The 15,095-nt window shown below is 43.8% G+C and overlaps 1 protein-coding gene across 5 annotated transcripts in view; it reads right to left on the reverse strand.

Moving 5' to 3' along the window:
* Positions 1 to 15,095, reverse strand: part of Myom1 (myomesin 1) — a 144,166-nt gene that overhangs the window by 68,862 nt on the left and 60,209 nt on the right. For all 5 annotated transcript variants that reach the window (XM_052750102.1, XM_052750104.1, XM_052750100.1 and 2 more), the window contains 3 exons: positions 10,479 to 10,620; positions 7,238 to 7,437; positions 4,604 to 4,660 (listed from right to left, as the gene is read on the reverse strand). In XM_052750102.1, coding sequence (XP_052606062.1) covers positions 4,604 to 4,660; positions 7,238 to 7,437; positions 10,479 to 10,620 — 399 coding nt within the window. The remainder of the gene's footprint in view (positions 1 to 4,603; positions 4,661 to 7,237; positions 7,438 to 10,478; positions 10,621 to 15,095) is intronic.

The following is a 15,095-nucleotide window of genomic DNA, read 5'->3' on the forward strand; positions in this document are numbered from 1 at the left end:
ACGAGACCACCCCACAGACACTGTGGGGACACGAGACCTCCCCACAGACACTGCTGTAACATGAGACCGCCCCACAGACACTGCTGTGACATGAGACCGCCCCACAGACACTGCTGTGACATGAGACCGCCCCACAGACACTGCTGTGACATGAGACTGCCCCACAGACACTGCTGGGACATGAGACCTCCCCACAGACACTGCTGTAACATGAGACCACCCCACAGACACCGCGGGGACACGAGACCACCCCACAGACACTGCTGTGACATGAGACCTCCCCACAGACACTGCTGGGACATGAGACCGCCCCACAGACACTGCTGTGACATGAGACCACCCCACAGACACTGCTGTGACATGAGACCGCCCCACAGACACTGCTGTGACATGAGACCGCCCCACAGACGCTGCTGTGACATGAGACCACCCCACAGACGCTGCTGTGACGTGAGACCGCCCCACAGACACTGCTGTGACATGAGACCACCCCACAGACACCGCGGGGACACGAGACCGCCCCACAGACACTTGGCATCGGATCCACAGCTGCTCAAGCCATTGTCACTGCCCCTCAGCGAGACTAAGTTCTTCAAAGTACTGAGTGAAAACTGTCCAGCTAGAATTCTGTAGAATTCAGTGAAGATATATTACAAGAATGAAGGTCAAACAAAGACCTTTTCAGGCATACAAAAGGTAAAACAATTATTGACCAGAAAATCTGCACTAAAAGAAGGGTGAAGGGTGTGCTTCATTTGAAAGACAATCTGATCAAAGAGAATTCTGGAATCTATACAGTAAAAAGAGAAAGAAAAGAAGGGCATGGCGGCTCATGAGTGTGAGATTAAGTATGAAATGGAAGGAAGGGAGGAAGGAAGGAAGGAAGGAAGGAAGGAAGGAAGGAAGGAAGGAAGGAAGGAAGGAAGGAAGAAGGAAGGAAAAGATAAAAATGTGAGTAAATAAAGAAAACTTTTTTTCAGAGGGCTGGAGAGATGGCTCAGTGGTTAAGAACACTGTCTGCTCTTTCAGAGGACCTGGGTTTAGTTCCCAGAATCCACATGGTGGCTCACAACCACATCTAACTCCAGTTCCAGGGAATCCAGTGCCCTCTCTGTCTGGTGGTACCAGGTACACACTAAGTGCACTTACATGTAATAGGCAAAACACTCATATACATAAAATAAACATGAATAAATCTTTAAAATATTGTTTTTAAAATAAAATTTTTTTCTAGCTTTTAAAATCTCTTTGAAAGAGAGATGACTATTTGAGGTCAGCATAATATATTGTACAGTTTATGATCTATACACAAATATAATGTATGACAACAGAGCACTAAAAGGGAAAAGGTGGGCTGAGAAAAGATGTATATTATAGATATCAAATATTAAACCCTAAAGCAAAGAATAAGTAATGATATAATGTAAATAAAATGGAATAATTAAAAAATGTTCAAGTCCAAAGAAAAGAGAAAATAAGAAAAAGAGAACCGGTGTAATAAATAAAAATACGACAATAGATTTCAATCCAGTCATGTCAATCCTCACCCAAGGTTCCATGAGACAGCTCAGAAGGTAAAGACACTTGCTGCCATGCCTGATGATCTGAGTTTGATCCCTGGGACCATGCCTGGCTCAAACTGTGGCTTTTTATAAGTAACATATAGTCGGATCTCCTGCTTTTTTGTTCAGTTGGATAGTCTTTGTCTTTTGATTGCTTTGTTTTGTTTAAGACAAAGTATATATCCCTGAGAACTCACTATATAGAACAACCTGGCCTCAAACTCACAGATATCTGTCCACCTCTGTCTCCCAAGTGCTGAACTTAAAGGCAAAAGCGTACATTACCACACCAGGCTAGTCTTTGACTTTTAATTGAGGTGTTTTAACCATTTGCATTTCATGTTGTTTATTTATTTGTTGTTTGTTTGTGTATGTGGGTATGGGCATGCACGGAATTCACCAATTCATAGAAAGTCAAAAAACACGACCTTGGGAATTTGTTCTCTACTTCTACCATGTGGGTCCTGAGAACTGAACTCAGGTTGCTGGGCTTGGCTGCAATCTCCTGTGCCATCTCACCGATCCTCAATGTGAAGATGTCTAGCTGAAAACCAATCAATGCAACTTACCAACTTAGCGGAAAAAGACAAATAATCTCAGTAGATGCAGGAAAAGCACTCGACAAACTCTAACATCCATACATGTCTGATATATACTCAAAAATCAAAACCTAGGACTAGGAGGAAACAGAAGTCTATAGCGGCTGGGGAGACAGTTCAGTGCACAAAGTGCCTGTCAGGCAAGCACTAGGCTGGAGCTTGGAACCTCAGAACCCATGTAAGAGCCAGGCAGGCACTGAGGCTGCCTGTAATCCCAGCACCTGGGATACAGAGACAGCGAACCCCAGGGCAAGAGTGCTAGCTGCACTAGTTGGAATCGGTTAGCTTTGGGTTCAATGAGACCTGCCTCATTAAACAAAGTAAAGAGCAATCAAGGAATACACTTGCTGTGAACTCTCCACATACATGTGCACATATGTGCACCTACACACATGCAAACATGCATGAACCACACACACACATAGACGTGCACGCATGCGTGTGCACACACACACACAATCTCCATAGTAATGTTAGATTTGTGGCAATGTCTAAGCGCTTTTCCCCTGAGATGTTTGATCTCACGGTTCCTTCTCAGTGCTCCTATTGTACCTTGTACTAGAGGTTCTAGCAAAGAATTCATCTTTATTCACAGATGGCACAATTAAAACCCCGAGAATCTTCAATTGAAAATTCTCAGCCAGGGCAGTGGTGGCCCACGCCTTTAATCCCAGCACTTGGGAGGCAGAGCCAGGTGGATCTCTGTGAGTTCGAGGCCAGCCTGGTCTACATAGCGAGATCCAGGACAGACACCAAAACTACAGAGAGAAACCCTGTCTTGAAAAAAAACCAAAACAAACAAACAAAAATCTCAAATTATTTTGAGAATTAACAAATTAACAAGGTTTCAGGACATAAGGTCAATATGTAAGTGATAATTGTATTTCTATACACTAGCATAAAAACATTAAAATGCAAAACAATGGAATTTAAAATATCAGACATATAAAATAAGGATAAATCTGACAAAAATGTGCAAGACTCATAAACAGAAATTATTACACTGATTACCTAAGTAAAAGGTGGCATTTGCTTTTTCACAAACTAAAGAAAATGTTGTTAAATGTCATCTTAGGCTCAGCAGCTTGGCAGAAACTCATAAGCTGATTTAAATTGACATGAAAAGACAAAGAACTAGGATAGTTACAACTCTGGAGAACAGTGGCACAAGATGAGAGAGCTCAGACTCCCTGGCTTATACTGTAGTCAGACTTAGGAACAGAGGAAGACCGTAACAGCCACAGTAGTCATGGCAGTGCGATACTGATGTAGAGCAAATAAAACTGGCTGTCGGAGATTCTAGAAGTAGATCCACAGGTGTGTGCTCAGTGGGATTTGACTGTGGTGCCAAGGCAAATTCCACAGGGAAAGATCCACATTTCAATAGACGGTCCAAACAACGACAGCCACACGCAAGTCACAATACACTCTGGGGTCCCCCACACAATCCAGAAAACATTAATCTAGAGTAGGTCACTGACTAAAACGTAAGAGCAAATGCCATTTCAAGGGGGGGGGGGGGGGGGGGAGAAAGGCGAAACACTCAGATTTAACAACAACAAATGCCAACTGACACAGCAATGGGACATGGAAAGATTTTCGATATTAGGAGAATATGAATCAAAAAGGCAGAAACATCACAACAAGCACGCTAGAAAGGCTAACTTAGAAAAACTGCTCCTCCCAAGGACTAGGGGACCAGGGGTCTCTCATGGAGTTCTCACACAGTACTGGTAGAAATGTAAAGTGGAACAATCATTTCCGGAAAAACAGCAACCCCTTTGCAAAATGAAGCAGTCACGTATCCCAGAGGCCATCTATCCACTCCTAGTGTCCACCCTAGAGAAGTGAATGCACACATCTACACAGACATATCTGGCTTACAGAAACTTTAGCGGGGCATGGATGAATTGTGATTCATTGATAGACACATCTACATGAATAAATCACAAAGTAAGTGTGCTGACCAAAGGAAACAAAGATGAGTCCGACCCTATTTCTGTAAAACAAACGTGGACAATACAAACTGTAGTGTCAGAAAGCAGGCCGGAGATGACCTGGAGATGGGGGAGGGGTGAAAGGAGGAGCCACTGGCAGAACATGACTGGGGCTTAGACGTGGTGGGCATGTTTACTGTTTTGATCACGGCCATGATGTCACATGTGCACACACATATGCACCGTTCATCCTACGACAACTGTACCACAGTATGTCTTTGGGGCCTGGAGGAACAGCTCAAAGGGCGAAGTGTGTCCTTGGCCTGCACTAGGTCCCAGGCTCAATCCTCAGCCCCACCCCCCCACACGTGAGTCTCTGATGAGTTAGTTCAGCTACCATCCCTTTCCAAAGCGTCACAAACAATAACACGTATGTTTTTACAAGCAAAGCTAAATTTGCACAGCAAAACATCCACAGTGGCATCTGGAGAGGTAGAGTTTTTACCTGTGGGTTCCTCTTCAGTGACAATGATCTGTCCAGTCCAGGGTGCTGAAGGACGACCTAGACAGGACAAGTGTAAAAGCTGCATGGTCACAAACGTGCTTTTGACTCTTTGGTAAACCAATACACTGGCTGAGTTAGTCAAACAGGCTCTAGTCCTCTTGCATGTCTTCCTAATGCATCTTTGTCAGCATGTCTATGGTGCTAGGGGAAGCACGGCCCCTGCCAGAATCTAGAGTCTCCCTGGACTGAGTTGAATTTTCTGTAGTTCTACTTATACAAGGTAAGTGAGTAGCCTGTGATCATGTAACTGCTCAGTACACAGCTCCCCCCCCCCCCACACACACACAAACACATAGGCTTTCTCAGGCCTTCTTCAGAGACAACACAGGTTTGGGAGAAACATCGAGGACAGTCATAAGCCCAGTAGTTCTCTATGTGTTATCACGAAGGTCAGAGGAGACCAGAGGCAGATAAGGCGGGAGAGCTGAATGGGGCCAAACCTTTCCTGTTGTGTTCGGAAAAGTGTTGTCCGTGGGAAGTCAGCTTAGATCACAAGTAAGGAAGATGGAGGAGAAAGGTGTTTTTTGTTTTGTTTGTTTGTTTTTTTGAGACAGGGTTTCTCTGTGTAGCTTTGTGCCTTTCCTGGAACTCACTCTGTAGCCCAGGCTGGCCTTAAACTCACAGAGATCCGCCTGCTTCTGCCTCCCGAGTGCTGAGATTAAAGGCGTGCGCCGCCACCGCCTGGCAAGAAAGGTATAATTTAAAAACTCCATCCTGTGGCTCTGAAAGCACGAAAAAGAGAATGGTGGGTGTGAGAGATGGGTCTGCAGGTGAAGGTGCCTGCTGCCAAGTCTGGAGACATGAGTTCGAGAACTGGGACCCACGTAGTAGAAGGAGACAACCAACTCCTGATACTTGGTTGTCCTCTGGCTTCCATATGAGCACTGTGGCATGCATGCCCACATACACACACATATACCCATATACACATACACACACATATACCCATATACACATACACACACACACACCCATATACACAAACACACACATATACCCATATACACATACACACACATATACCCATATACACATACACACACGTATACCTATATACACATACACACACATATACCCATATACACAAACACACACATATACCCATACACACACACACACACACACACACACACACACACACACACACATAAATAGGTAGGTAGGTAGGTAGGCAGGCAGATAGAGAGAGAGAGAGGATAGACAGACAGGTAGACAGACAGACAGATATGATAGATTGTTTAGGAAAGAAAAAAATGGTTCAATCTTGTTTTACTTGGGGCACTTTTCATCTGTGTCTGTAGGAAACAAGAAGGTAGCAAAGAAGACAATGTGTTTCTCATTCACAAAAATCTGGTTTTTACTGGAATTCATAAAACAGGAGTAGAAGCATGAGATGGAACTAACTAATTTAACAGGGAGGGGAGTCTGAATGCGAGACTATTTTCCTTGGGGGGTTGTGATGACATGAAAAATAACTGGGGTAAATAATAAAACTGTAAATGCGGAATGGACCTGTAATCCTCCACATGAGTTATCTCCTATTCCCAAGGGTATTTGATAGCATCTGGAAGGTTTTTGGATTACAACTGGTAAATAATACCATTGGCAGAGACAAGGGCTGTCCGTAAGCATCCTACATGATATTCCCTCAGCTAACAACTGCTGACCTAATGTGTGGACGAGGGCTACTGAGACAGACATGTTACTGTCTAGGACTTCTTATGACGTCATTTTATGGTTCCTTGTATTGGGGATGCCATACAGGTTCCCATTTAAGGTATAATTATATACCATGGCTTTGACATTCAGGCTCGGAAGATAAATAGATGAAATGATTATTATTTTAAAGATTTTTTTTAGATTATATTTTAATTGTGCATGAGGGTGGGTGGGTGGGTGGGTGTGAACGCCTGCGAGTCTGTGTATGTGTATGTGTGGGTACATATATCGAGGTCAGAGGACAGTTACAGGAGTCAGCACCCTCCTTCCATCATATGGGTCCTGGGCACTGAACTCAGATGGGCAGGCTGGGCAGGAGGTATTTCACCTTCACCTGCTGAACCATCTGGACCACTGAAGATTTTTTTTTATATTACCTACATGGAACCCCAAATTTGGGTCAGATGTAAATTTGTTTCTTAATCAACATGGAGAAGCTCACAGGGATGGATAGTAATGCTTGGACAGCGACTCCAAGGTCAAGAAATTCACTTTGAACCATCAATGCAGTTATATTTGGAATACGCTAATAATGTGAATTAAAAAATGGTCTTTGGACTATTTGTTCCCATATTTCATTCCATACCTAATGTTTAGAACACAGATTAGCAAGATACACTTTTCTGAGTAATTTTTTTAAAGATAAAATAAAATGACCTTTTTAAAAAGCTTTAAAAAATGAATCAAAAGCAAATATTTTTTATGTTCTTGGACTCATCCGAACCACAGGATTTTCTGACCACAAAGAGATGCTGTGTGTTTGCCTCCCTCTAGTGGACGCAGGAAGAACTGCTTGCGGTGACACCTTTTTTAAAGGCACATCGAGGATGATGCAGAGACATGAAGAGGGCTTACTTTTAAGTCTAGCTTTCTCAGCTGGGTCCAGGGCAGCCACGGGCTCAGAAACTCGAGACGGCAGGCCTATTCCAGTTTTATTCACAGCTCGAACTCGGAAAATGTAGGAACGACCTTCTATCAAACCAGTGACTGGAAACCGAGCAAACTTCACGGGTGTGTCGTTACATTGAGACCAGCTGTCTGTGCCCACCTCACACCTGAGGGAAAGAGGGGTTAGCACAAGTTACACTGAGTGTGGCCAAGGCACAAATCCACCTGCCCCTGCAGACCTTCCCTGTGTCAAAACACGCAGCGCCTGCACGGCTTGTTAGGTTTAGACTTCACTCCGTTCCACTCAAGTTCAATGTGTCCTTTAATTTCTTTCTTTTAAAAATTCCAGTTCTGAGAGAGAGAGAAAGAGAGAGAGACAGAGAGAGAGAGAGAGAGAGAGAGAGAGAGAGAGAGAGAGAGAGAGAGAGAGAGAGAGAGAGAGGTAAAAGGACAACTTGAAGATGTTTCTCTTCTATCATGTGGGGTTATATGGGCATCCACCTTTATTCACTAAGACATCTTACCTGCCAGCAACTTGTCTTTTTTACAGGAAGAATGAAGCCTCTGCCCTTCCCTGAACAAGCAGCAGAGGGGTCTTGTGTGTCAAAAAGAGGGGTTAGAGATGGGGGTAAGAAAGTCGTGCAGGTACCCAGAATCTGTTTTGTTTTATTTTTTTAATGTGTATAGGTGATTTGCCCACACGCATGTCTGTGTACTTCTTGTGTGCCTGGTAACTGCCAAGGACAGAAGACGTTGTTGGATCGCTTGTAACTGGAGTTACAGACAGTTGTGAGCTGCCATGTGGGTGCGGGGACTTGAACCCGGGTCCTCTGGAAGAGCAGCCAGTGCTTTAACCATGGGGCCAACTCTCCAGAATCTTTATAGAGAGGCTTAGGGGGATCCCTCAGTCATCTCCCTACTGACACCTTTAATTGCACTGTTAGTGATTTCTTTGTCAACTTCTTTAGACATTTTCTTTTAAAAGCAGAATTAAAAGATAACTGCAGCTGGGAATGGTGGTGCACACCTGTAACCCCAGGATTTGGGAACCTGAGGTGGAAGGATCATGACCTTGAGGCTAGTCTAGGCTATACAGGGAGACTGTCTCCAAAAACTAAAGCAAACGAACAGAACAGAACAGAACAGAACACTGTTTGTACTGCAGTTTGGGAAACGGTTTGCTGTTTTCCGACTTGATGATCTCTATGTCCTGTGTGGGTACAAGGGTTAGGAGGTTATTGTAATATATTTGTTTCTTTTCTTTCTTCATCCTCTGGTCTCTCTCCAAGGTCTTGCTATGTAGCCCAAGCTGGTTTTGAACTCATGACCCTCATGTCTCTACCTCCTAAGTGCTGGGACTGCCTGCCATGCCCAGCCATGCTTGTTTCTTTAACAGTGAAGCTGGTGATTCCCGTGGGGAAATGAAGTGCTTGGAAACTTATTTCTAATTGCCTGCTAATGTAGTTCCTGGCACCCAATAACAGAGTCAGGGAGCTGCTCAGGAGACAAACATGATAGTTCATATGAGGCTACCAGTCAACACAGCTTTAGATTCACTGTTGGAGTGAATTGTGCAGCATTATGATAAAGCAATTCCTTGTTTTTTACCAATAGTACACAAGGCTTTTAGTTTGAAATGCATCCCCTATACGATATTATGTTCAAAATGTATAATTTTCAAATAGTTCTCATGGGAGGGCAATTCCAGGAGCCATATAAAATATAGAGGGGGGCCTGTGTTCCCTTCCTCGCTCTCATTTTCCATTCTTTGATATGGATAATGATCGTTTTCTTCAACATTATGTAAAGTCCTATCAAATGTATCTGCAGTTCAAGTCTTCTATCCACTTTCCCTACATCTCTGCTTTGTAAAGTTTCTGGAGTTGCTGTTTGTGTGTGTGTGTGTGGGGGGGGGGGTGGTGGCAGAAAGCTGAGGGACTACAGCAGTTGTCCTAGACCTATCTCCCGCGGTTCTGTCTGGACTCTCCCACTTCCCTGTTCAGACACTGCCACATTAGAACATGCTTCTTAAACTTCATGTGTGCAGGGGGAAAAAGGTGAAGGGTATCTTCTCTAGAAGCTTCTATAGCATGTTCGAGCAGAAGAGCACTGACCTAGAGTCGAGCTGATATGTGAACTCTAGCTCTGGACTTCCTACCCATGTGACCTTAGGTGAGGTAATGTCTCCTTGCTGGCACGTGGCTTGGGCCAGCTCTTTCTTACTGGTAATAGCAAGGCCTGTCGTTTAGAACAGTGTCAGAGCAGATGGTAAATATTAGCCATGGTGTGCTTCCCCGTAAAGACCAAGGCCAGAGAAGAACATCGTGCGCTGACTGCCTGTAACCTCCGTAAAGTTTGCAGACCCCTTGGCTATTTGTCAGAGACAACAAAACAGCTGACAGTAGGAAAGGAGCTTCTGTAATCCTCCACATTCATCAGAAGTAAGCGGAGCTTCCGTTTACGTCATGTCTACAGTTCAACACTATGAACTGATTACAAGCACCTCTCTGGAAGGTACTGAGCACACGGGGCACGCTTTCACTTACTGTTACGAGTCTGAGTTACAAGTAATACGCTGACATAGATCATCTGCCTCTGATGGTTTCCACACACAAAAGCAAAAAGAATTGGGGCGACTATTAGAAGAGAAACTAAGTCAGGGAATCACATACTTGGGCCAATAATCTGAATTCGTTGCTTGTATTACCCAAACCTAGTAGATACGAATGTGTAAAATCCACAAATCTCAGGATCCGTAAGTTCTGAAGACTGTAATCAGCAAGGACTCATAGGTAAGAGTGCAGCCTAACACTGAATTTTTGTTACTATTTCTTATATAATATAGATAACTGGAAACCACATCATATGGTATAAGGAATTCTTTTGTGCTCCGAAAGTCAGTACTCTTAAATAACTGTCATACTAGGGATATTGATGCTGAGTATATTGAATATCAGCTATTTCACGTCTACACTGGCCTCTGCTGTTAGGTTTCCAAAGTCCTTACTCTCTTGCCAAGTTAGTGGCATGAGTTGGTTGTCAAATTCAAAGAATTTATGCAAATAAGTAGGTATTAATATGTACTAAGAAAGGGAGAGGAGGCAAAAACCAGAAGAGAAAGCATTTCACTTAGAAATAATGGGAAAAATCAAGTACGCGTCTGTCCATCCACAGCAGAACTCGGATCGATGTTAGGCCCAGCACTAACTTATCAATAAAGTATCCAAGGATAGGGCTCCCTCCATCCACAGCGGGCTGCTTCCAAGAGATTATGATGTAATCTTTGGTAGCATCCAAAGACACCACATCCAAGGGTGCTGCGGGGGCTCCTTCAATCTCTGCATCAGCATCTGTGGAGACAAGGGATCCTGTTAATGGCTCATCCAGGCTCTGCCAGCTTGGCAGACTGAGGTCATGGTGCACACATTCCCTACAGATCACCGTAGCTACATATTTGGCTTCATAGAGCAAGCTTCAGATCTTATAATTTGTTTATCAATATAACAAAGTATGCTTTTCACTTTTGTGGGAAGAACATTATGTTAGATAATAAAAAGGGCTCTGAAAAGAACCCATGGATTTTGTCTCCTCACCCTTGCTTCCCAGAGTATTCTAAAAATATTAATAAGGAAATATCAAACTGGTGGCTCGTGCCAGAAAGTCTGTTCTTAAGACATTGGTTGGGCAATGGTACCAAATCTCTGACAGGCTCCCAAAGGGACAGACATTCCCTCGTGTTACCTGAACGCACACACAAGAATAAAAACCACGGAGCTTTGACCACCATGAAGTGGGCGTTGCCCTTTGAAGAAGAAAACATCTGCTACGATCAAATGTGACGGTCTATTTGATTGAATTGAGAGACACGGATGAGACTGTTGAAGCGCATCTGAGTTGTCTGTGAATGTGTTTCCGAGACCATTAGATGACGACAGCTCTGGCCTAATCAATGGTTTAGCCCAGTGATTAACAATTGAATAGATGATTGGTGAGTGGTGGACTGTGGAAGGTAGGGATTCGATGGATGAAGGAGGTCAGTGGACACATGCTTAAAAGGTTTGTCTTGCCCTGGCTCCTTCCTGCTAGCACCCCTTCTTCCGAGCTGACACAAGTTGAGCAGGTCTGTTCCATCTGCTCTACCACACATGCGTCTCACCACAAGCCCTGGAATATGGGGCCAGCCTACCATGGGCTGAAACATCTGACACTGTCAACTAACCTAAATCCTGTAAGAGAGCCTGGCAAACAGAAGACCAAAACCAAAAACAAACAAAAATCAACACATGTAATGACTGTTCCAGAACTGAAGATACGTGGGAAAAGGAGCCCACATTTGAGTTTAGTAAAAGTCTGTGATAAGACAGGAAACAGGACATTGACTGTTTATAAAGTTAAGTTCCCCAGACTGTGAGCCCTCCCCTAACTCCCCAGAACTTTCAGAAGGAAAGGAAATAAAAATATACCATCAGTAACCCTTTAAGTGAGAACGATCAAAGCCAGCGGTAAGTCTGGGGGAAGGGGCCACACTGCCAGTTCGTCCTAGCATGTGAACAGAATTAGTTAGGAGAGCCTGGGACACATGGGAGCCACTTACCCAGGAGAAAACACCCCTGCCAACTGAAAAAACAATCTTTTCCTATGATCTATACTCCTGCAACTCTCGTGAGTTACAAAGGTCCTTTAGATGATGGCAGAAACATTTGTAGACCTCTGGGTTTAGTGTTAATAGGTCTGCATTACTTGTGAAGCGCTCAGATGACTTGGACTTTGGACATTCTTTTTCATGGCCCCTAAACCGCCAGGGCATGTTCTCTGGGTAAATGTCTTCTGCAGACCCGCTAAAGGAGAATGGCACCAACAAATCAAATGGCCAAGGCTGAATTTAGAATCCTCGCATGCTATGTAACAGAAATCCAGTGCTTTCCTGCAAGCATGTCTCTCTCCTCACGGGTTATGTGAGCAGGGTAGGGACAGTGATGTTGCTGACGAAGGAAGAGCAGAGCAAGAGCTGATGCTGATGTTGGTGTGCGCAGGTACCAGAAGAGGCGCCACCCTCGAGGGGGGACAGCTGGCAACAACACAGACACGCCCTTGTGTCAAAGGCCGATGACTCCACGCATGATGGAGCAATTCCCATGTTGACAGAGCAGAGTCTAGTTAGCTGAACGGCCCCTGTGTTTGGTGTGTGTCACAAAGCAGGGACACACTGTAACAGACCATGGAAGACAGGAGCTGTCCAGAGAGCTACGGTCAGTACTTTTTTTTTTTTTTTTTTTTTTCTGAGACAGGGTTTCTCTGTGTAGCTTTGCACCTTTCCTGAAACTCACTCTGTAGCCCAGGCTGGCCTCGAACTCACAGAGATCCTCCTGCCTCTGCCTCCCGAGTGCTGGGATTAAAGGTGTGCACCCAGCACGGTCAGCATTTTTGTAACACAGTTTGCAAGATGTCATTCAGGGGGTGCGCTTGATGATCTATTTAGTTATTTAGGCATTCACTCATGTATGCACGCATTCATTCATTCATTCATTCATTCATCCACTCATCGCCACCTCTAGACCACAGCCTCTACGTGCTGACCCTGAGGAAACACTTCCCAGAAAATTCTGCCTCAGTGATACTGGTCTCTTCTTAACCATAGCTGATTCTCCAGCCCCAGCTGACCGGCATTTGCTGTCCCAGAAAAGCAAAGGGTTCACTTTAGTGGTTCTTAATTCAAAATACCACAAGAACAACCACTAATTTAGCTGTGTCTGTGAAATGGGGGAGGGCTCACTGTCTGGGGATTTTACTTCATAAATAATCAATGTCTTCCTGTATTATCTTGGACTCTTACTAAACTTGGATGTGGGTATTGTGTCAAAGTTGTTTCCCTACGTTCATTTAATACACTTCTAGGTACGTGTCTGGCTAGTTTTACGTCAGCTTGATACAAGCTGGAGTCATTTGGGAAGAGGGACTATCATTTGAAAAAATGCCTCTACTATATTGGCCAGCAGGCAAGTCTGCCAGGCATTTTCTTAATGAGTGATTGAAAGGGAGGCCCCGCCCATTGTGGGTGGTGCTATCTCTGGACTGGTGGTCCTGGGTTCTATTAGAAAGCAGGCTGAGCAAGCCATGAGAGCAAGTCAGTAAGCAGCACTCCTCCATGGCTCTGCATCAGCTTCTCCCTTCATGTTCTGGGCTCAGCTTCCCTCAGCGATGACTCTGTAAGTTGTAAGATGAAATAAACTCCACGTTTCTTTTGGTCATGGTGTTTCATCACAGCAATAGAAACCCTAACTAAAAGAGTACTAACACAAAAGTTAAAAATAAGTATTGTTCTTGTTCTCAAGAAGGTGCAATACGCTGTGGGGAGCCAAGTATGCTCGGAATGTCAGCAACACAACTGTGGAGTGTTCTCACTCATGTCTGGTTTCCAGCAGCTGATGCTGTCCTGATCTGGCCCCAGTGCCCACCCAGCCAACATTTACTTCTTCTGAGCTTCTATCCTTCTTTCTCCCAACCTCCAAATAGCTGAACTTTTTGTAGGCTGATAAATTGAGTCAAAGATTAGCCTGCTACTTGTTATAGTTTGGCCTCAGACATAGGCAAGTAATAACCTTTTTCAAAATGTTATCTTTTTGTATATATTTATTATAAAGGTAGCACATGATTATAAAATAAATGATAATCAAGAAGGTTAAAATCTCCTTTAACTCTGTAACTCAAAATAATGACTATTGACATATTGGCCCAAGCCTTTCTAGATTTGTTTTATTTTTATACTTATAAATAAAGGAGGATTTTTTTTTTTAGATGTGTCTTAATATATAGCTTAGGCTGGCCTAGAATTGGAAATTCTCCTGCCTTGGTCTGGTAAATGCTAGGATTATAGGTGTGTGCCAACACATCTAGCAAAAATGATAATGAATATTACTATTTGTAGCCCAGGCTTGGAACTCACTATGTAGCCCAGGCTGGCCCTGAACTCATGGTGATCTTGCTGCTTCATCCCTCATGTTCAAGGGTTACAGTCATCTGTGACCACACCTGGCTAAATATGATTATTTTTTAAATAACCTGGGTCATGGTCTTCATGAAAACTGCTTTTTTCTTGATATATTTCAATAAGTACAGGTATTAGTTTTCATTGTTTTCATTGCTATGTAGTATTTTGCTGTTTGTGTGGAGCATGAACTTTTTATATTTATTCACATATATTTATGCCTCCTTATTAAAATATACCAATTAAAAAGACATTTTATTTTACTCTCTCATATCAGTGAACATCTGGATTTCTCCAGTTTTCTGTAATATTTGTCTTCACCTTGTCTACTTTGTCCTGGAGCTGGAGAAGTTGGACTGTGTACTTTAAATACATAGTTGCACAACACCCTCAGAAACTCTGAAGCAATTCATGGTCACAGGAGAACCTGTTCCTGTATTTCCCTACCCTGGTAGAGTTGTTTTTATTATGTGTGTTGTATGTATGTATGGGTGTGTGCACGTGTGTGGGTAGGCACGCAAATGTGCACACATGTATGGAGACCAGAATTCAAGGAGTGGTGTCTTCCTCAGGTGCTCTCCATATTGCATTTGGAGACAGTGTCTCACTAAACCAGGAGTCTATGGAGTCAGCTGGACTGGCTTTCAGGGGTCCACCTGTCTCTGCCTCTGCCCCAGCCCCAAGCCCAAGGCCCTCCAATGCTTAGGTTATAGATGTCTGCTGCTGCACCTGGCTTTCACATGGGTGTTGGGGGATTAATGTGTATGCAGCAGGCACTGAGCTATTTCCCCAGCCCCCACAAGGGAGCTTTAAAATCTTGTTGTCTTTTTGGTTCGGTAG

This window comes from Peromyscus californicus, unplaced genomic scaffold, assembly GCF_007827085.1.
Source record: "Peromyscus californicus insignis strain IS unplaced genomic scaffold, ASM782708v3 Scaffold_21__1_contigs__length_65335640, whole genome shotgun sequence".
Classification (NCBI taxonomy): Eukaryota; Metazoa; Chordata; class Mammalia; order Rodentia; family Cricetidae; genus Peromyscus; species Peromyscus californicus.